We start from the raw sequence: 23238 nt of genomic DNA on the forward strand, positions 1-23238 counted from the left end.
GCGACGTAGGCGGGTACAATCTTGGTCTCTAAGATACCGCGTACTTCCGTTTCCTTCCCCTCACCGCTGTACTGAGGCAGCCTGACCTCAATGCCTTCGACCAATGGCAAATGGGCGGTGGGCGGGGCCTCGTTTGTCCGGACCAACGAAATGCGGGTTTGGCCCGGCGTAGCGCGGCCAATGACCGTGGGGCAGCCCCTGTAAAGTGGCTCGGGCGCCCCCACGCTCGTCTTTCGTCCTCTTTCCAGCCCTACCCCTCCCTGCCCCCGTTTCAGCACGGCGCCGGCCGCAGCCTGACAGGGACGGGACGGAGCCAAGATGGCGGCCGCCGACGGCGACGACTCGCTGTACCCCATCGCGGTGTTGATAGACGAGCTTCGCAACGAGGATGTTCAGGTCCGGAGGCCCCGGGGGTCTTGGGGAATACGGGAAGGGGTAATGGGGGCACGGACGGCCCTCGCGGACAAGGCTCAGTGTTCGCTGGGAGTGGCGGAAGGGGGCGGCGGCCAATCAGCGCCCAGCTCTCACGTCTCCGGGACCCCAGACTGGATGAGGCGGCGCCCGGGATTGGGTATTAGCCCACCGGAGGGCGGGAGGCAGGCCACCCCGGCGGGGTCCCGGGCCTGCCAAGTGCGCGCGGCGGCCCGGGTCCAGGGAAGCCGCGACCGGGGAAGGGGTCGGGCCACTGGGTGGGGCAGAGGGAAGGGCTCGGTGATTGGCGGCTGCCGCTGAATGGCCCCTTGGGGATGGGGGCGCGCGGCTTGCTCCGAGTGGGGGAGGGGCCCTGGTAGGTTTTCTCCTTACTCTGCTCCGGCGGCTGGGCCTCCGCACTGTGGGGTGAACTTTCTAAATGGGACTGAGCGATGACAGCTGCCTTTCCCAGCTCCTGCTCTCCCTTCCTCTTCAGTTTTCGTGTCGATTCCCGAAGGGGAGGGGCGACGAAAACACTCCATTCCCAAGGGGGCAACTAGCCAAATCTAAACGCGGATTTAGGTGGAAATTCTCCCCCCTTCTGGGATCCTGCCGAGCTGCGGGTGGGCAGTTTACTAAACAGCCTAACACGTTTCTGGTGAGACGGGGGCCCGGCTGAGCCGCGCCGGCGAATGGTTGAGAAGACTGAGGACTCCAGGGTTTGTCCATCCCAGCTCCACCTCCCCCCCGCCGTGTGACCTTGTGCAAATTACTTCACCGCTCTGGGCCTGTTTTCCCTGAAATGCGGGCTAATAATAGTTTAGGCCTCCCTGGGTGGTTGTGATGGACTAGATGAGTTAAGACTGCAAGTAAAATAGAACGGTGCCTAGTTGTTACATAAAGGCCCAGTAAATGTTAGCGGCAGTTATTGGGAGTAGTAATTGAAGAGCTCCCATTCCACTTATAGGGGCCTCAATTTCTGTTTATGAGATTGAGCGGACGGCACTGGGCCCAGCCTCTGCAGGTCGAGGTACATCACTGGTTGTGGAGTCAGACAGACTGCTGTTGTACTCCTGGCGCTTCTACTTCTTGCTAATTGACATGGGCAAGTTGGTTAATCTCCTTAGTCCTTGGCTTTCCTCTTCTCTCAAATGGAGGTAATTATCTAGTTCATAGGGCTCTTGTGTGAATTCGTTTGTTCAGTAAACACTTGCCACCTATCAGTTACGGTGCTGAGGATATAATGGTGACACCAGTTGTTATTCAGGAGGCACCAGCTGTGAAACAGCTGAATACATTATTAACAGGTGTGAGATGTGGGAAGACAACAACAGGGTATTGTGATGGTGAATCAGTATTTATTGGGCCTCAGCTCTGAGTAGGGCATTATTTTAGGCACAGGTATACAACAGGGAACAAAAACTAGTGGCCTCATGGAGCTTTATGTTGCAGTGTGGGGAAACTGACGATAAGACAATTAAGTTAAAATGTATACTATGTAAGATGGCAATAAGTGCTTTGGAGAAAAATGAAGCAGGGATGTGGAGGACAGGAAAGTGTTACGAGTTTAGATAGAATGGCTAGGAAGGCCTTATTGCGAAGGGGACATTTGAGCAGAGATGTGAAATGAGGAGCAGGCCCTCATAGATATCTGGGGAATAGCATTCCAGATAAAGGAAGTGAGTGCAAAGGTCCTGAGGCAGCAATATGCAACGCATGCTCTGTGAACTGCAGGAAGCCAGTGTGACTGGAGCCAAGAGAATGAGCCGTTGGTGTTGGGAAATGAAAATGAAAGGGGCTATGACTCAGAAGGATCTTGTGAGCAGTCACTTAAACCAGGTGTTGCCAGATCATTGAGCACGATTCAAGAAGGAGTTCTTGAGATGTTTTACAGTGCAACTTGACAAGTTTATTTAGTAGCATGGGGACCTGTGGGTAGAAGGAACTGTACTTCTGCTGTATGAAGCCAGTGGTTATATGCTTAGTGCTCAAGGGGCAGGGGACGTGCAGGGAGTATTAGATCATAAATGTTTTCTTTGGATTTCTACTCGTAAAACTACTTTCACAAGGTTTCTCTGGTGCTTGTCATTTAGCTTGGTATTAACTCTTGGTGAGATGTATAGGCAGTCCTGAGACCCTTTAAGAACGTAGCAAACAGCTCGTATTTGATCCTTACTGAAACTATGCAGGCTATACGTCAGCCTTCTGGGCTATAGGTGAACATTTTCCTGCTTCTGTCCCTCATCACAGGGATTGGCAAATGGCCAGGGGTGGCCCTTTGCGTTTTTATTTTTTAATAAATTATTATTTGAAAACACAGACCCTTTCATTTACATATTATCCATAGCTGCTTTTGTGACACAACAGCAGGGTAGAATTGAGTAGCTGCAACAGAGACTGTTTGGCCCCTTAAAGCCTATAGTATTTACTACCTAGTTCTTTACAGTAGAGAGAATGCCAGCCTTTGACTTAAGGCACCTCTGTATTAAATCCCATCCTCTCTCTTCCCCACCCTACCCACCTCCCTGCCCCCAAAGTGGCCCATGTTATCAGGTCCTTACAAACCTTGGTAGACATGTGCTGTTCAGTGTGGTAGCCACTTTGTGGCTTTTTTTTTTTTTAAAGATTTTATTTATTTATTTGAGAGAGAGAATGAGATAGAGAGAGAGCATGAGAAGGGGGAGGGTCAGAGGGAGAAGCAGACTCCCTGCCGAGTAGGGAGTCCGATGCGGGACTCGATCCCGGGACTCCAGGATCATGACCTGAGCCGAAGGCAGTGGCTTAACCAACTGAGCCACCCAGGCGCCCCACTTTGTGGCTATTGAACACATGAAATGTGGCTAGATTGAGTTGAGATGTACTTGTAAATAAAATACATACCAGATTTCAAAGACATGCTATGGAGAGTGTTAAACGTTTCAGTGAAGCTTTTCATCTTGATTACCCGTTGAAATGATAAAAATTTTGGGTTGAATAAAATACATTAAGATTAATTTTGTATGCGTATTACTTTTTTTATTTTTTTTATTTTTTATTTTTTTATTTTTTTATTTTTATTTTTTTTTAAAGATTTTATTTATTTATTTGAGAGAGAGAATGAGATAGAGCATGAGAGGGGGGAGGGTCAGAGGGAGAAGCAGACTCCCTGCTGAACAGGGAGCCCGATGCGGGACTCGATCCCGGGACTCCAGGATCATGACCTGAGCCGAAGGCAGTCGCTTAACCAACTGAGCCACCCAGGCGCCCTGCGTATTACTTTTTTTAAATGTTACCAGAAAATATAAACTTACATGTATGGCTTGCATTTATTGTCTGCATTATATTTCTTTTTTTTTTTTTTTTTTTGGTCTGCATTTTTTTTCTATTGGGTTTTTATTTTTTTAAACACTAAATATTTTGTTCTACAACTTGCACTTTTTGCTTAGTATTTCTTCCGTATCTTTTCATGCAGGTGCATACAGATCTGTGTTTAAAAGGAGTTTGAACATTTTCCCAAGAATCAGAGACCAAATCTCAGAGATTGTATCTGTGCCCATGTGTGTGGGCTTTCTGAGGACAGGGCTTGGCTCTGATTCATCTCTTAGGATTCAGTGGCTCAGTACAGGCCTCAGAATTGAGGAGCTCAGAAAGGGTTGAATAAAAATAACAGCTGGTATCTGTTGGGTGCTTGCTCTAAGCTAACTGCTACATTTACGAGCTTCCTGAATTCTCAGCCACCCTCTGAAGTAGGTCCTGTGCATACCTACGTTTTCCTGGTGAGGAAATGAAGCACAGCATAGTATGTAACTTGGCCAAATTCATGCAGCTGAGAAGTGGAGGACCCAGGAAAGGTTCCCAAAGGAAGTGTAAGACCTGAGGAGAGAAGAGAATTTCGGGTGGACAGAGACTTGCTGACCATATCCATATGCCAGGTATTTTAATTGGTCTTTAATGAGACAGTCTAGGATACTAGGAAGAACATGGGTTTTGGAATCCTCTAGTCTTTTTTTTTTTTTTTTAAATATTTTATTTATTTATTTGAGACAGAGAGAATGAGAGAGACAGAGCACATGAGAGGGGGGAGGGTCAGAGGGAGAAGCAGGCTCCCCGCCGAGCAGGGAGCCCGATGCGGGACTCGATCCAGGGACTCCAGGATCATGACCTGAGCCGAAGGCAGTCGCTTAACCAACTGAGCCACCCAGGCGCCCTGGAATCCTCTAGTCTTGATTGATTTGCTCAGCAAATACATGTTCAGCACCTCCTATGCGCCAGACTTTTAAATGCTAGAATATGGCAGGGAGTAAAACAGCAAAGCTGCTGCCTTCATGGGGCTTACGGTCTAGTAGAGGAGGCAGGCAGTGGATCAAGAGTGTGATGTCAGTGGCAGTAATTGCTTACTAGAAAAATAAGGCAGGCATCAGGGTCTAGAGCAAGCCCAGGGCTGCTGGTTTTTTGTTTGTTTGTTTGTTTAATTTTATTTATTTATTTTTAAAGGTTTTATTTATTTGAGGGAGAGGGAGAAGCAGACTCCCCACTGAGCCCGATGTGGGGCTCAATCCCAGGACTCGTAGATCATGACCCGAGGAAAAGTCAGCTGCTTAACCGGCTGAGCCCCCCAGGCACCCCCCAGGGCTGCTTTTTAGATAGGGTAGTGAGGGAAGGTGATAGTGGAGGAAGTGAGGATCTCTGAGGAAGTGATAGTGAGCAAGGGCTTGAAGAAATGAGGGAGAATGAATGGGGGGGGCAGTCCAAATAGTTGGTACAAAGACCCTGAGGTGGGAGCATGCTCATTGTGTTAGAGAAGAGCAAGCAGGCCAGCGTGGCTAAAGCAGAAAGAATGGCAAAGTGGTGAGAGGTGAGGACTAGTCCAGAATGAGATAAGTGAAGGCCCGTGGACCAGAGCGAGGGCTTCTCTGAGTTTCAGGAGCTGTTGCAAGGATTTGCGTGGAAGAATGACATGTTCTGACTTAATTCTAAAGGATCCTCCTGGCTGTTGAGTAGGGGCCGGGCAGGAGCAGATAGACCTATTGGGGTGTCCTTTCAGAGCACCCAGGACTGGTGTTGGCATGGATGTAGTGAGAAGAGGTTAGATTCTGGGTATGTTGAGAGGAGGGCTGTTGGGGTTTGCTGGTGGATAGGATGTAATGTGTTGGGTGGTGAAGGGGGAGTCAGGGATGACTGAGCTTTGAATCCCAGCTCTGCCAGTTTGTTCCCTGTGTGTGCGTGGACCAATTCCTTTTCTTCATTGGGCCGGGATTCCTCATCTGTAGAGCGGGACTAATGATGAGGAAGCAGCATCTGCTGTGGAGGTTGTGAAGATGCAGTGGAATCGGCAAATTAAGTGGCTGCCTAGAAGTAAGCATTCAGTAAGTGACGACCTTGTTCAGTTGTTGTGGTAGCTTATTGTTTTATACCTGGGAAAATGATGTGCAAAGAGATCGCGTCCCTTACCTAAGGCCTCCGCAGTCAGTAGGCGGCAGAGGCCGGACTGCAGTATCCACAGGGGTCTGGGGCCCCGTGTTGCTTACGGTGTGGTCCACTGGTTGAGAGGCTGATCTCTGTGTTAGACCTTCTCTGTGTTTTCTCATCTGTAAAATGGGATTTTGTAATTTAGGAGTTTGTAAGGGGGTTGTGAGGATTAAATAGTATGGTACATGGAAAATGCTTAGAACAGTGCTTGACGTGTTATAAGTGTTTAGTAAGTGTTGGCCCGTAGTAGTCATGGGGGTGATGAGATAATGGGGGCTTTGTCAAGGTCAGGTGCTTGGGTATTTTTAGACTATTCTGTTTATTTAAGAGAGAGAGCGCATGCATGAGCGAGAGCAGGGAGAGGGAGAAGCAGACTCCCTGCTGAGCGCGGAGCCTGATGTGGGGCTTGATCCCAGGACCTGGAGATCATGACCTGAGCTGAAATCAGTAATTGGACACCCAACCTGCTGCGCCACCCAAGAGTCTTTAAAGACTATTCTTTTCATGATTACTCTAGAGCAGTGGTTCTCAACTTGGGCTGACTTCGTTTCCCCAGGAGACAAATGTCCGGAGATATTTTCGGTTGTGTCAGGACTGGTGCGGGGGGAGCGCATCTGGGATCCCGCGGGGAGAGGCCAGTGATGCTGCCCAGCGTCTTATGATACACAGGACGGCCACCACCACAAAGGTGATCCAGCTCCAATTAGAAACCCTGCCATGTGCCCAATAGCATGATGAGTACTTTGTGTTAAGTCCTCACAGAAGACATCTGAGATAGGTGCTAATTCACTTTCCTTTAAAAGTTTTTTTAGTAGTTAAATATCAGATGTCAGAAATTGCCACATATTTTCACCCGTTCCTCACCCTCCCTCAGGTTTTTTGGGGGTTTGTTTTTAAGTATTTTAAAAGTCAGTTCCAGGCTTCAGACATTTTCTCCACGTGCTTTGTTAGGCATGGCTAACACCGGATGTTTTTATAGCCATGGTGCCGTCATCTGCATCATGCCAGGCAGTTCTAACTGTGATTCCTCAGTATCATCTAAACCTCAGTTCATAATCAGATTTCCCCGATTGCTTCAGAAGTCTCCTTTACATTTGGCTTGTTTAAATCAGTTTGTGAATTTGTGAATCTTGGCATTTAATCAATAAGGATACTCAGTTTCCCACAGCCTACTAAGTAATGACACTAGGAAATAGCCCAGGGCACTGGGTTTCAGGGCAGCATTCACTTCTTACCACCAACTGAGCCCCCTGTGCAAAGTCTAGGCCTGGAAGTAACACAGGGAGACAGTGCCATGGGTGGAAGCAGACTGGGATTTTGAATCCTGGTCTGGCCACTTTGCAAATTATTCAACCCTTCTGGCCTTGGTTTTCTTGTTAAATGAAAAAAGGGTGGAAGACTCAGAGGCTGGGTGGTGTGGGTTAGTGAGATGGACTGTGTAAAGCCCTGCAGTCACTGGCTACTGTCTGAGACCTTGCAGCAGCTTGCCCCATGTCCATGTCTCAGGAACGTGGAGTTAAAGCTCCGACTTCTTTTTATGGAATGCATGGGGAACTGGTGAAGCAGAATTTAGAACTAAGGTTGCTCTCTGAAAGTTTAAACTGGAAGAGAGAAGTTGTGTAGGAAGGCAGTGCAGAACTGGGTTCAGGTTGCAGGTTCTGTCCCAGTTCACTGGGTGGCCTGCATTCTCCTCTCTGTCTTGCTTGCCTGGCTGTAGGATGAGTGTGGGGCTGGTGTCTGTCTCTTGCGCCAAAAGAGAGAACATGTGTAGAGTACCTAGCTGTGTACCTGGCACATATTAAGGACTCTAAATTGTAGTTGAGTTTTTAAAAACTGAAATTGTTTCTTTTTATGCTTTTTTAGCATGCCCAGCCCTGTACTAGGTTCAGGAATCACCATTGATGACAGTCCTGACCCTTGTCCCAGAGACAAGTCACCTTCCAAATGAGGGAAACAGGCACGTCCATAAATAATTACCATGCCAGGCAAACTGCTGCGAGAAGTATTCCCTCCAGTGCTGCAGCTTCTGAGGGTGGAGCGATTACCGTTCACTCCTGCCCCTGAAATGTCAAATACATAAGAGACAGTGGTAAAGAATAACAGCTAACACTGAGGTGCTTGCAACCTGCCAGGCTCTGTCTCTAGGTTCTCCCTATTTGATCAGTCCAGCAATCCCGTGAATTCAGCACTGTTGTAATTCCCATTTTACAGGGAGGAAACGGAAGCTCCGAGGTGCCCAGACTTGCCCGGGACCCTTAGCTAGTGGGTAAAGCCAGAGTTACGTGCTCATTTGTTATTTAAAAAAAAAAAAAAAAAAATCATGTAGAAATACAGGTTGTGATGCCCATTTTCACTCTTCAGCAATGCTAAATGATGACCAGGTGGGTGCTTAGTCTTTCACACCCACATACATTATGTTCATTTAAAAACATGATCCTTTGTGGAATAAGGAAGAAAGATATATAGACTTCAGGACTTTATAGGAGGTAGAGAGACTTGTGTCACTCACTGAGCATTTCCCCCGGCCAGCCGAGGCTCCTTCCTAAAGCACACGCCTTACATTACAGACCCCACCACCTGTTCCAAACAGTAACAATTTGGAGCATCTTCCTCTAGAAACTTTTTATCTCTGCTGTATTCACATCTGTAGTTCCTTTATCTAAAAAAAAAATTAATCCCCCAGGTATTTATTAGGCTCTAACTCTGGGCCAGGTGGTGTCCTAGGTTCTTGGGGCACAGGGTGAAGAAGACAGAGTCCCTACCCTGCGAAGCTGATGTTCCGGTGGGGAAGGACAGACTGAACAAAGAAGTCTGTGTCGAGAGTGGTGAGAGGTCATATATGTGGAGAGTGATGGCATGCTATTTTCTCTGGGTGGTCGTGTGTGAGGATCCAGAGAGACCTGGGTGAAGCAGGGGGACACCCTGAGGTGTCTGGAGGGAGAGTGTTTCAGGCTGAGGAAATAGTACATCAGCGAGCGCGAAGAGCTTGGTGAGAGTGGTGTTGCGTTGTTGGTTTGTTGGTTACTCTCAAGGAAACCATTGTGACAGGATTTCCAGGGGCAGGGGGGCGGTGAGCAGGGCGAGTGCGTGGGGAGGGGGCTAGATTACGTTGGACTTCATAGGCCATAGCAAGGCCTTTGGATTTCAGTCTGTGAAGGGAAGATGGATTGCCTGTGGCTCACACCGTACACATTTGTGGCGGGGAAGCTCCCTGGGGCCACACTGTACGTGTTCGTGTCAGGGAAGCTTTGTGGATCCAGTGGGAACATGGGCCTTAAAAAGTGAGTAGTACTTCTACAGGTGGATGTAGTGGCAGGGGGAAGATTTTATACGTTACGTCTCTATGTACTGGGCTGTGTGCTGAGGGCTGGTGGGCATACAGGCAGCCCCAGCCCAGGGTGACGGGCTGTCGCGAAACCACGTATGTGGAACGTCACGGGTGCTTGACAGGTACCTGCTTGGGGGGCCGTGCACAGGGTAGACTTCAGCACTATGCCACGATCAAGGGCCAGTAAGGATTTCTTACTGATGTTATTAATAGCTGCTCCATCAGGAATGTCACAGAGAACGCAACCAACAGTGGTTTCAACAAGTTAAGGATTCATTTTTTCCTTACATGACCAGTTTGGCAGCTCAAGGATATCACAGAATTGGGTCAGAGTAGGCCGTTCCTTTGACCTGCCTTGTGTGGCCACAAGATCGCTGCAGCGTCTGTTGTCATTAAGTCCTCACAGAACCACACTGGAAGCAGGGGCCGACCCAGGACAGAGACGTTTTTTACCTTGTCATCCTCCCTTTTTTTCCCCCCCTGGGAGGAAAATCTTTTTTGAAGCTCCTTGGCTGACTTGCCCTTGTCTCTTTGTGCAGAACTAGGTCATGTGCTGAGTTCACTGGAATTCATTTTGTCTATAAATAAGAGAAAAATTCTAAAAGAGGCTTAAATGGCTTGAAGTTTATTTCTGACTTATGACCAAGAAGTCTGATGGTCGTGCAGGCTGGTGTGCCACTCTTTCTTTTTCTTTTTCTTTTTTAAAAATTTTTTTATTGTTATGTTAATCCCCATACATTACATCATTAGTTTTAGATATAGTGTCCATGATTCATTGTGCATAACACCCAGTGCTCCATGCAGAACGTGCCCTCCTCAATACCCATCACCAGGCTAACCCATCCTCCCACCCCCTCCCCTCTAGAACCCTCAGTTTGTTTTTCAGAGTCCATCGCCTCTCATGGTTCTTCTCCCCCTCCGATTTCCCCCCCTTCATTCTTCCCCTCCTGCTACATTCTTCTTCTTTTTTTCTTTCTTAACATATATTGCATTATTTGTTTCAGAGGTACAGATCTGAGATTCAACAGTCTTGCACAATTCACAGCGCTTACCAGATGGTGTGCCACTCTTTCACTCTTTGGTGTCAGGGTCTCAGGCTCTTCCACGTTGTACTCTGCTTGTATGTCCTCCATCCTGCCCTCCCCATCTCCAGGTTACCTCACGATCCCCAGGTGGCTGCTGAAGCCCAGCCATCATAGCCCCCCATTCCATGCAGGAAAGAGGGAAGAAGAGTGTGACCGCAGGTCCCCTTAAGGACACTTCCTAGAAGTCACACACACCATTCCCACTGGGATTTCACTGGCCGGGCGTTAATCTCCTGGTCATGTTGGATGAAAAGGCAATTCAGAAATGTCTTTTCCTGAGAGTCGTGTGCACAGCTGAAAACCAGGAGTTATGAGCGGCAGTGTAACCCAGTGCAGGAGCTCTTAACCTGGGGCGCATCCAGAATTCCAGCACAGGTCCGTGAATTTGGATGGGGAAAATAACATCTTTATTTTCAATAACCTGTAACTCCAATTTAACTTTCCTCCTATTATGAATTGTAGTATTACACTGGCAAAATATAAATAGTGTCAGCAAAGCCTGTGGAAATCATGACTGTGTACATCTCATTTCAGCTGTTGCAGGTACTTCTTGTGTTGTCTGTGTTCTCCTCTGTTTCAAAATTGTGGTTATTAGACCTGCTCAGGGCACCACTACCCTCCCCCCCAAATTAAAAACACAGAAATACAAATTGGTGGTACTGGTTAAGAGCCAGGTGACTGGGGTTCTCATCCTGGCTCTGCCACCTATAAGCTGTGTGAGGTTACTTAACCTCCCTGTGCCTTTGTTTCCTTGGCCACGTAATGGTTGATCCAGAATCATGAGGTTGTCTCGAGGATCAAATGAGTTAAGACATGAAGGCACCTAGAACGGTGCCTGGCACACCGTCTGCACCATGGGAGTGTTTATTATTATTTTTCTTTCACCGTAAGAGAAAGGAAAGGAGACCTGGGGGGACAGCTAGCCTGCTGCCACGCGTGCCCTTCTTGTGATATCTGAACAAAATCGGGATGCTGTCAACAGGGTGAGGTCACAGAGGGTGTTCCCAGGTTTATGTCACTTGGTACTCACAGTAACCTTCTGAGGATGGGTGGTATTATAATCCCCATTTCACAGGTGAGGAAATTGAGGCCCAGAAAGGTACAGAGTGGCCCAAGATCCCACGCTGCTTAGCCTTGAACCCAGACCGCGTGGCTCCAGAGTGCCACCCTGTGCGGCCTTTCCTGAGTGTTCCTGGTGCCGTCTGTGCTCACTGACGAAAGCAAGCTGACGTTCTCAACGACACCCAAACCAGCATCTCCAGAGACGGGAGGGAGGGGGGCTCTCCAGCGTGGCAGCAGTGGCCTGATTCCTATGCGCCCACCCCTTGGGCACCTTTCCTAAACTACAGAGATGTTGAGATGAAGAGTCTGGGTGCCTGGCTTCCAGTCTGGGCTCTGCCGCTTTCTGGCAAATGACAACGTCTCTGTGCATCAGCATCCTCGCCCTTAAAACAATACCTACCTCGGAGCTCAGTTCTCAGGATCAAACGTGTTACTTCTCCACGTCGAGCACGTGGATGCTGTCAGGCACAGGGCAAGCAGTCAGAGGTTAGCAGCTATTGTCGCTGGCGTTGTGCTTGTGCTCATTCCCTGCTGGCGTCTCGTCCTCAGGGCTGCGCTCAGCTGTCGGGGCCCTGGCCCTTGCACGCGTTTCCCCATAGCCCAGCTGAGAGAAGAACCCAGAGATCTAACTGGGAGACGACAAAGAGGAAGGAAACAGGCAACTAAGTCAGTATCCCTCCCCCATATTTTATTACGGAAAACTTCAAACCTATAGAACATTTAAAGACTTGTACAAAGGCCAGTAAACTGCGGTCCATGGACCGAATTCAGCCCGTGGCCTGCTTTTGCAGATGCAGTTTTGTTGGAACACAGCCCTGCCCCTTTGGTGGCATACGTGTCTGGATCTGTGGCTGCTTTTGCGCCAGTGCACAGTTGAGTAGTTAGGACAGAGAGTCCGTGGCCCAAGATGCTGAAAATATATACTTGCTGGCAATTTACAGGGAAGGTTTATATTTACCGCCTGTATTCGTTCACCGTTAGTGTTCCCCATATTTCGGTTATAAATAAGATACAGGCCTCATAATACTTAATCTTGAGGTTCATTGCTGCCAGAGAGGTGAGTGTTTGGACCACGTTAAACCCAAAAACCCAGTGACGACGTATGAGAAACGTGAATGCATTTTTCTGAAAGGGGAGGCCACCGTAGCATTTCCTCAGTCACATTATTGTCTGTGATCTCAGAGAGTTCTAAACCCCGGGACCAGGGAACTGATGTAGGATCTTTGGGAAGAGAACTGGCTGAGGGGGCCCTGTCCCTTCTTGTTCTGCCTCTTCTTCCAGGAAGAGGATGCCTCGTCTGTGTCCGACAGTGGCTTACTCACAAGCGTGTTTACCTCCACTCCCACGCGCATGACCTCACTTCATTCTGCCACAGCCCTGTGAGCCGGGAGGAGAGGCCACCCTATTGAGCTGGAGAAGCAAGGGTTTCCATTCCCAGCGGGCTGTGCCATCCGAGCAGCTGGGTCCCAGCTCTTTCGGTGCTCGCTTCGGCTTGTGTCTGCCTCTCTGAGCCTGTCTCCGCAGTCGTGAAAGGGGGTGTTGGATGCCAGCCTCCCTTGGAGTGAGAGGATCGAGAGAGGTCCTAACACCTAAGTGCTCCACGTGAGAGACCTGTCCTGTGTTAGCCAAACACGTTAGAGTCCTAGGTGCCACAACAGATCACCACTCATTTGGTGGCTTAATGCAACAAAAACGATTCTCACAGTTCCGGAGGCCAGAAATTTGAAATAAGGTGTCAGCAGTGTTGCTTCCTTCTGGAGGCTCTGAAGAAGATTACTTTCATGCCTCTCTCGTAGCTTGTGGTGGCTGCTGGCAATTCTTGACGCTCCTTAGCTTGTGGATACGTCTGCTCGATCTCTCCCTCCATCTTCACGCGGCCTTCTGCTCTGTGTGTCCCCGTGTCTTCTTTTCTGTCTCATCAGGACACAGTCATTAGCTGTGTAGAGAAAACTTGCTCTTCTGTGTGTCTCCTTGACTCTCCTATCACTACCACACTCCACACTTCTGCCACCACATGTGAGGTTTTTCCCCAGGCCAAGCAGTTCTCTGCAATACCAGCTGGATGTCTTACAATTCAGTTCAGTTGTAACTCTCACCAGAGTCCACGCCAACCCCGCAGATGAAGGGCTCTGTCCCCCAAGACCACCCCCCACTTCAGACGCCTGTCGCAAGTAATACGTCCCCACGTTACTGACAGCTTCTGTCAGACTTGGCTACAAATTGAGGTTCTCATGACCCTGTCCTTGGATTGATGATTTTTCAGAACAGCTCACAGAACTCAGGGAAACACTTAACATTTATCAGCTTATCATCTTATAAAAGATATGATAAAGGATTTAGATGAACACGCATATGAAGAGCTACATAGGGTGAGGTCTGGAAGGGTCCTGCATACAGGAGCTTCTGTTCCTCTTCAGTTGGGTGTGCCACCCTCTTGGTATATGGATGTTTTCACCAACCTGGAAGCTCCCCAAGCTCTGTATTTTGAGGATTTTTGTGAAAGCTTCATCATGCAGGCATGGTTGATCATTAGTCCATTTCCAGCTGCTCTCCCAGTGATGAGGGTAGGGCTGAAAGTTCCAAGCTTCTGACTATGGCTTGGTCTTTCTGGTGACCAGTCCCCATCCAGGAGCCCACCAAGATATGCTTCATTAGAACGAAAGACATTGCTGTCACTGAGGAAATTCCAAAGAACTCTGTGCAGGAACCAGGGGCAGAGACCAGTAAACATATCTTCTGTTTCACTGTTTCACAAGGACTCCCCCCTAAATTTGGGATGATTTCATCTTGAGATGCTGACTTAATTACATCTGCAAAGTCCCTATTTTCACATTCTTGAGTACTGGGGGTTAGGACTAGAGCATATCTTCTGGGGGCCACTATTCAGCCCCTTATGCTAGTGCTGTTACTAGTGCTAAAGGTACTCCTGTTTATACAGCGCTGTTGTTATAATACTGTTTTATATTAGCTGGGGGTCACTGCTAGCTGGTGGTCCTGGGTTTCAGTCCCTGCCCCACAGCATCTGAACTGTGTAACCCTTAGAGGGGACTTTTGTTCCCTAAGCCTGTTTCCTCCTATGTAGCATGAGGCTTATAACAGCTCTGACCTCCCGGTTGTGGTGAGAGCCTGTGCGTGTGAGGACCCAGCCTCGGACCCGGCACAGAGCAAATGTGCTGGAACGTGGCCGCCCCTGTTGGAGCGTGTCAGGCGGTGCTGAGTGCAGGAGGGGACCGCAGCAGAGGAGGAGGACCAGGCGTGTGGGGATGCGGTGTGCGGCTTTAGAGAGTGGTCTTGGAAAGCACCACTGAGTGGGTGTCTGCTCAGTAAGGCTCACTGGGTGCTTTTGGTGAGGCTGCTGCTCCCATTGTAATGTGCTGACTCAGTCATTTGGTAGGTGTGCCCCATCCTCACACACGTTAGGCCTCCAGAGGCCGCCTGGGTCTGGAGCTGACGCACACCCCTAGGTCTGGGCCCGCTAACCTTCTTCCCTGCTCTTCTCGTCTCTCATTAGCTTCGTCTCAACAGCATCAAGAAACTGTCCACCATCGCCCTGGCCCTGGGGGTGGAAAGGACCCGCAGCGAGCTCCTGCCCTTCCTGACAGGTGAGGAGGTGGGCTCCTGGGGCCCAGGCGGAGTGGGGACCGTCCGGGGGGGGGCTTGGTTCCTGTTAGGTAAGGGAGGCCTCGTTAGGGCTTTAACAGACTGTGAGGGTCTGCCCCGTGCGAGGCACGGTGGGGCGGAGGCAGGACTGGTGAACGGGGTCTGCAGGCAGATGGAGCCAGGTTTGGATCACAGCACTAACCGTTAAAAGCTGGTGTCTCGAGGTGAGCCATTTAACCTAACTGCTCCGTAGAGTTTTTATGTATAAAGTGCAGATTAAACACACATGTGCTCTAACGTTGATGTGAGCATTAAGTAACAGTAAGAATAATTGCTGACGTTTATCCTCTGCCTGCCGTGTGCCCAGCAGTGCTCTAAACCCTCTCTTGTGAGGATTGGGTTAGTTCATGGTCCTCAGAATGGGGGCCTGTGCTCAGTAAGTACACATCAGTATTGTGCCCCGTTGTTAACCTCACAGCAGCTCCTTAAGGTAGGGAAGACTGCTGCCCCCATTTTATAGGTGAGGACGCTGAGGTTGAAGAGGTGAAGGAGTACATTTGCCTGAGACAGCTAAGAGGTGACCCGCAGGGGTTATTTATCTAGTCATGCTGGCTGCAGACTTAACAGCACTGGTTAATGACTCAGGGTCCTGACGACCTGGGTTCAAACCCAAGCCCCACCACTTTCTAGCTGTGTGACCATGGGCAGGGTATTTCACATCTGCCTGCCTCTGATTCTTCGTGTGTGAAGTGGGCCTAACCGTAGAACCTGATACCAGGATTAGATAAGATGCCATGTGAAGTGCTCCCACAGGCTGTGCTCAGCACATGGGAAAGCTGCTCCATGTCAGTGGTTAGACCGCCCCGCTCACCTCCTGTCTGAAGATGCGTACAGAGCACTCAGCACAGTGTCTGACGCACACTGGACCGCCAGTTAGAGGTAAATCCTCTGTTCCCACTGTTCTTACTACTACTTTATACTAATTGAAATAGCAACTGAAGGCTCAGTCACTGTGAAGCTCCTACCTGATCCTTTAATTTGGGCTTAGTGGTGATGCCGGGGAGGAAGGCAGCGGAGATGATGATTCCTTCTTTTGACATGTGGGGACATGAAGGCCTATAGAGTCACAGGGATTGCCCACAGTGACAACGGCTAATGACTGAGGAGCACAGGTTTATCTGCCTGCGAACACCACATGAGGAGCAGGTGTCCATGTGACACTGAGCAGGTGACCTGAACCGAGTGGCTTCACTGGTGAATTGTGGGCAAGACTTGAAAACTCTTGAGTGCTGAGATGGGGCAGCTGGGCCACAGGGAGTGTGATGTGTGGCATGGTGGTGTAATAAAGGGGGTAAAGGGGCGCCTGGGTGGCTCAGTCGGTTGTGTCTGCCTTTGGCTCAGGTCATGATCCTGGGATTGAGCCCCACCTTGGGCTCCCTGCTCAGCGGGGAGCCTGCTTCTCCCTCTGTCATCCATCCTTCAGCCCCCCCGCCCCCCGCTCATGTGCACTCTCACTCTCAAATAAGTAAAAGATTAAAAGAAAATAAAGTGGGTAAAGAAGTTGGTGGGACCTGGGTTTGAATCCAGCTGTGCCCCCAGCCTGCTGGCAAACCTGGGTCAGCTACTCCATTTCCCCTGGCCTCAGCTCCCTTATCTGTCAAGGGGTAAGAGGAGTACCCAACTCAGGGCTGTTGAGGGTTAAGTGCTCCATGCGGAGCTGAGTGTGTAGAAAATGCTCGGGAAGTGCTGGTCCCTCTATGGTGAGGCAGTCGGGAAGGCAGCCTGGGGGAGGGAGGGGACTGGCAGGAGTAAACAGCAAATGGAGGCAGGATTGAACGTGGTGACCGGATGAAGGGAGAGGCACAGGGGCAGGTGGGGGGGGGGGGTTGCCAGTTCTGAGTGCCAGGTGGCAGTCTGGGATTAATCCTATAGGTGAAGGTAGGCAGCCATTGTAGATAGGTTCTGGAGGGTGGGCGGATGAGATGTAGAAAATAAACCTGTGCACGCAGCATTGTCGGGGCGGGGGGGGTATGGGCAAGAAAACAGCAGAGGCAGTCGACTTGGGGTCAGTGGCTGAGAGCAAAGACCCAGGGGTTGGGCAACCTGGTTCAGTCCCAGCCAGGACATGCTTCATTTCCTCTGTAAAACGGGAATCATCATCTAATGTGGGCTGTTGTTAAGATTCAGTGAATTTTTTTTTAAAGATTTATTTGACAGAGGTGGAGAGAGTGAGCACAAGGAGGGGTGGTGGCAGGCAGAGGGAGAAGCAGGCTCCCCGCTGAGCAGGGAGCCCGATACGGGACTCGATCCCAGGACCCTGGGATCATGACCTGAGCCGAAGGCAGATGCTTAACCAACTGAGCCACCCAGGTGCCCCAAAACTCAGTGAATCTAACATTCGTGTCCTCTTTATTTCATCATAGAGCCACATGTGACATCCCAGTAATGCAAGTGAGAGGAGCTGTAGAAGCCATGAGGTGGAAGAGGAGTCAGGCATTCAAGACACATTTCTTTGGGGTGCTTTCGTTAAGTGGTGGCAGATTTTCTTTCCTTTGGGCTTCACCCTTTGCAAAATGTTCAGAATAGCAAATGGTAGATACATTGCGTCTTTCAGAAAAGGTGATACTGTTTCAGAACAAGCTGAGCTCACACCTACAGAACAGTCACAGTGTCATGAGGGGAAAATTACCACGTGATGCCCCAGTGTGTTGGAAACAGGTGTTGGTAATTTTTTGGCCATAGTGAGATGTGGATGGGTTCCGGGGTGAGTCAGGTCACCTGTGTGTGCCAGTGGATGAAAAGTCACCTGCCATTTAAAGACTTGTACCCAGGCAAACACCAGTGAAAAGTGTCCTCAGAAATCCCAGATTTGCCTTAAGCACACCACGTGGTTTTGTTGGGAAGGTGTATGAAGGCAGGTTCCCTGCGCAGAGGAGAGTGGCTCGCTGCTGCCTTCGTCGCGTTCATGACATCTCTTCAGGTTCAGGACAGAGTCTTTTCTGTTTAAAAGATCTGGGTTCATTTAAGCTAATACACAGTATAGTTAAAAAATACTTCGAAGTAGGCCATTTGTAGGCATATTTCATAAATATCTAATGCACACCACTGTGGGCTGTGAGATGGAGAGCAAATCAAAGTTCCCGTCTTCATGGAGCTTCTGTTCCAGTCAGGGGAATAAGTAGTGATGAAGCCAGAGAGACACAAAGTGGAAATAAGGGTAAGGGATTTTCTGGTGGTGGCCAGGGCAGGTCTTCCTGGGGCTGTGGTCTGAATGGCACCTGCCGTCTAGGACTTTGGGAGAAGAATGTTCCAGGTACAGGAAGAGGCAGGCGTGGATGGGCACAGTGTTGGAGGGAAGATGTGGGTTGGAGATCGGTACGGTGGCCACATCACGTGGGATCATGGTATATGGAGTCAGGATTTTAATTCATGTTCCTTAGAAACCATTGGAAGATGGAGGTAGGGGAGTGTCATGATTTAAAGCATCACTCAGGATTCTGGAAGTAGGCTGGGTGGTTTGGGGGCCAGGGCAGAAGCAGAAAAATCAGTTAGGAAGCAGTTGTAGTCACCCAGCAAGGTGGTGGTCATCAGAGTGACACTGAGGTGGACGGTGGACAGGTCTGCAGAGAGGCGGGGGGGAGGCATCCCTAAGCCTCTGAGGCCAGGAAGCTGGGGAGGCTGGGAGGGCAGTTCCGTGGGGGCGGGGACCATGAAAATAGGAGGTGCTGGCAGGTTCCACGTAGTTGGCTTTCAGGAACGCGGCTGGGCCAGGGAGTCTGGACTGAGGACTGAGTTGAATACGAATTGAGGCCATGGATATGCACAAGGTCTCCGGGAGATAGAGAAAATGGGGAGGGTGAAGTTAACTGTGTACGGAGAGGGCGAAGTTAGCTGTGTACAGAGAGGGCCAGGGAAACTGAGGCTGGGAAGGACCCAAGGGCCTGGTGGGCCCGGAGCCACACTGGCATGCGTTCTCTGAAGCACTGACTCGGGCCAGACCCCATGCTGAGGTCTTCACAGAAAACATCACTTCGCTTTGGTCTCACACAGCTCTGTTGGGATGTGGGGTGAGAAAACAGGCTCAGAGGTGAAGTGAATGGCCGCACACCCAGCCAGCAGTAGAGCAGAGAACCCACCACAGGGTGAGGAGGATGAGGACAGCCCCATGAGCAGAGAGGGTGGTGAGGAAGTGACCCAGAGCGTGAACCTACCACTTCTCACACCCCATGGGCCAGAGCAGGGTCCTTTGGCCTGCCAGCTGCAAGGGAGCCTGGAGATGTCTGGCTGGGTTGCCGTATGCTTGGCTTCATCTCGGCAATTGAAATGCTAGCATGGATGCCAGGGAAGTTAGCATCCTCTGCCACAGAGGTCAGCAGTTCCTACTGGAAGCATCTTCTGCCATACAGGTCAGCCGTTGAGAAAGGCCTTTGGTTTGAGCATTAGGACACAGCAGCTCTATCTTTACACAGTCATCCGATGTTCTTCCAGCAAACCTGGACTGAGCTCCTGCTGTGCTCCTCTCTGGCAGAAACTGGGGTACAGAGAGGAGCCAGTCCTGGACTCCTAAGGACTCTGATAAAGGTGGCTTGGGATTGAGGGGAGCGTAGAGAAGGGACGTGCCCTGGTCTGGTCAGGAAACCTGAGCTGAATCTTGAAGGATGGAGAAGAATTTCTCAGGCTGAAGAGAAAGATTAGTTCTTGGCAGAGAAGGCAGTGCTGAGGGTAAAAGCTGGACCAAACCGAAAAGCCCCCATTTACCAGGCTCTGTGCTCATGTGCATGGTCTTGTTTGCTCCTCATTGTAATTCCCGCTGAGATGTACATGAGCACCATTTTACAGGTGCAGAAATGGGTTCGCAGACTGGTCTCACTCACCCAGTGTCCCTCACCTAGTAAAGGGCAGAAGAGGGACTTTGGTGCTCTGTCCTCTGACCCAAGCCTGCACCTTGATCTCTGCACCAGTCAGGGTGGAGGGTGAGAGTTAAGAGGAAGCAGAATGGAGCCTGCTTGTTCCCAGCTTGGGTCACTCAGGGGCTGGGGTCAGACTTGGCATGGGACTGTAACAGAGTCTGTCTTGGTTCCACAGACACCATCTACGATGAGGATGAGGTCCTCTTGGCCCTGGCAGAACAGCTGGGAACCTTCACTACGCTGGTGGGAGGCCCCGAGTACGTGCACTGCCTGCTGGTGAGTCTGGAGGCAGGGAGGTCTCCTGCCCACCCCTTGGGGGTCAGATCCATGGCCCTGCCAGGAGCAGGATGGGAAGAATGCAGGAGAGGCTGGGGGTCACGTTCTAGGAACGGGCAAGCCTTGGACATTCCCTTTAATCCAGCAGATTAGTAGTGGCGTTTCATATAGCAATACCAAAAATACACTTGTTTATCTTCCTGTTAGCTGGGCACTTGGCCCAACATAGAGGGCTTTGGGCTTGGAGGCAGTCTGAGTTCTATCACTCTTTTGCTGTGCAACTTGTAAGAGTTACTTAACCTCTCTGTGTTATACTTTCCTCATCCGTAAAATGGGAGTCATTAAAATGTATCTTTTTAATTGATTAAAGCCCTTGGCGTGGTACTTGGCACATGGTAAATACTATCAGGTGTTAGCTGCCAGTGTCATTATGCCGTATGTTACGAGGTCATGTCCACCCTTTGGGGTAGGGACATTTCCCTTTTTGTAGATGAGCCACTGGGCACACTGAGGGGTAAGCACCTTGGCCAAGGCCTCGCAGGTAGTAAGTAGCAGAGCTGGGATTCCAGGTGCCTGCCTGTGCGCCCCTGTGCTTGGTGACGGCTAGGGACACAGAGATGGGTCAGATACTAATGGTAACTGCTGTTTGTGAGAAGAGCAAGGTGGACTCCATTGTCACCAGGGAAAGACTCTGGTCCTGCCATCCGGGAAGGAGGAGCCTCAGGGGTTTCCGAGCCCCTTGGTTTTCGTTGTTCCTCAGAGCCCCAGGTCACTGCTCCTGCCTGCTCTCCCCCTGCCCCCGATAATCCTGTATGTCCTGCTTCTGAAGACACAGTTTTATATTTGGCATCTGCACTTAATGATGTCTTAATTTTTATTAGTAGCCTTCTTCCTTTTAGTGGTGTATAAAATAATGGCACTTCTTAAAATTGAGGGGATTTCGGGTTTGAACAGATATTTCTTCTAAACGGTGTTATTTCTGAAGAAATTGGATAATTGTCATTAAATATTGGTCTGTCAGCTTTCATCTGTGTGTACGTGTATAATTTATGTGTATGTACCCACAGACAGTTGTATGCGAATGAGATCATTTCCTGCATTTTACACAGATTAGGGCTGCTTAACACAAACATGATGAGGTCTGGGGGCCAGCCTGAAAAAGGGGCCCCTTGAGCTCCATGGAACTTTCTGAAAGCCCTGGAATTTATCAGTTTTACTGAGGAGAGAATTTGTAGCTTTCAGCAGCATCTCAGAGGACTTGGGAGCAGAAAACACGGATCCCATAGCTTCAACAAGGGGCCCCAAGGCCCTCAGATGGTGTAGGGCTCAGGCTTGCTGGGGAGCAGGACTGGAACCCTGGAGTCCTTGCCTTACCAGGTCAGGGTCATCCCACACATATTTTGGGGAAGAGTCACGTGTCCTCTGGGACCAATGTTCATCCTGAGGGCCCTGGGCCAGGGAGCACTGGTAACACATCCTGAGGGCCCTGGGCCAGGGAGCACTGGTGACCCAGAGGCCAGTCAGGCCCGAATGCTGGTGCTCCTTGGTGCCTGCAGGTGGCTTCTGCACAGTCACCTGTCATGTCCCCTAGGGGCCCTATGAGATGCACACTGGTGCTAGCCCCAGTTCACAGATGAGGAAGGAAACTGAGGCTCGAGGTCTGGTTTAGGTTGAATTGCCTGAGCTGGGAAGAGACAGAGTCAGGATTCAAACCCAGGCTCGTGCCTCTTAATCACTGCCACTCCTCTCTCTTACCGCCCCCCCCCCCCAAGGGCTCTCAGTAGCTCTACAGGCTGATTAGAGCTGGGCAAGAGGGAAGCTGGGGGACCTTAGAACCTGGAGGAGGCACCTGACCTGTTTCGGTTGGGAAGGGGGAGCTGTCAGCGAAGGCCTCCTGGAGGAGGTACCAATGGATCTGGATTTTGACAAAGAGAAATGGAAAATGGCTATTGTGCAATTTGTTCACTCCACGAACATGAGTACCAAGTATGGGCTTGGGAACCCAGAGGTGTGTCAGAGCCCATCCAGCCCTCGTGTCTCTGGAGGGGTGAAATGGGATTAATTTCACAGGGAGCCGCGTAGCTACAGCACAAGGATTGATTCTGTATCTACAACTCTTAACCGTTTTGGAATCCTGGGTCACTTTGAAAATCTGATGAAAACTCTAGAGCCTCTCCTAAAAGTACAGTGATTTTAGGAGGTTCACACCCCTCCCCCGCATGTTCTCTGGGTTTGAGAACTCTGCCCTCTCTCCTTCATGGAGGACCCACAGCACGACTTCTCATTGTGGGATAGCATCCCTTGGAGTTTCCTAAACATGCACCTTCCTGGGCCCCACCCTGGAGGGTCTGATTCTGTTGGTCTGTGCTGAGTGAGCTAGGCCTCCTGGGTGATCACAGACCTCGCCGTGCGAACCACCGCCTGCAGCGACCCCCTAGGGCCGGCACCCTGGTGCGACATAAGTACCACTTGGCCTCGGTCCCCAGGCCTTCGTTATGACTGGTTACTCTCTGAATGGAACAGGTGAATGGCAAATACTGATTGCGGACCCACCTCCCATGTGCCGGCGTGGGAAGCGGGAAGACCAGGAACAGAGAGGAACCCAGTCCCTTCAGTAGCCCAGTGACCCCACCTTCAGCCGCACTCCTATGAGACAGAGCCAGAGACCCTGCGATAGCATGGCTTTAGGACCGAGACCACACGCTGGCGGCCCCCAGGCTGCCATAGTGTCACATTTTCCTCTTGAATCACTGCCAATTTTTTGTGAATTTTTTTTTGTTTATATTTATTGTGGTTAAAAATACCAACAACCATTTTTAAGGATACGGTTTTGTGGCATTAAGTGTATTCACCTTGTGGTGCAGCCACCACCACCATCTGTCATCTTCCCCCATTAACCAGTAACTCCCCATATCCCCTCCTCCCCTGCCCCGTGGGGCCCACCATTCCACTCTCTGTGTCTATGAATCTGGTTACTCTAGGGTCTTCATATAAAGGAATCCTACAACGTGTGGCCTTCTCTGACTGCCTTATTTCACTCAGCATAATGTCTTCAGTGTTCATCCATGGTGTAGCATGTGTTAAATGAGATTTTTGACATATACACACCTGGCCCCTT

At 50.1% G+C, this 23238-nt stretch overlaps 1 protein-coding gene across 1 annotated transcript in view; it reads left to right on the top strand.

Moving 5' to 3' along the window:
- Nucleotides 1–228: 228 nt before the first annotated feature.
- Nucleotides 229–23238, top strand: part of PPP2R1A (protein phosphatase 2 scaffold subunit Aalpha) — a 39826-nt gene continuing 16816 nt past the window's right edge. Inside the window, exons 1-3 of the mRNA XM_036076334.2 lie at nucleotides 229–396; nucleotides 14846–14936; nucleotides 20020–20120. Of these exons, the coding sequence (XP_035932227.1) occupies nucleotides 319–396; nucleotides 14846–14936; nucleotides 20020–20120 (270 nt within the window). The 5' untranslated portion in view covers nucleotides 229–318. The remainder of the gene's footprint in view (nucleotides 397–14845; nucleotides 14937–20019; nucleotides 20121–23238) is intronic.

Source organism: Halichoerus grypus, chromosome 15, assembly GCF_964656455.1.
Source record: "Halichoerus grypus chromosome 15, mHalGry1.hap1.1, whole genome shotgun sequence".
Taxonomy (NCBI): domain Eukaryota; kingdom Metazoa; phylum Chordata; class Mammalia; order Carnivora; family Phocidae; genus Halichoerus; species Halichoerus grypus.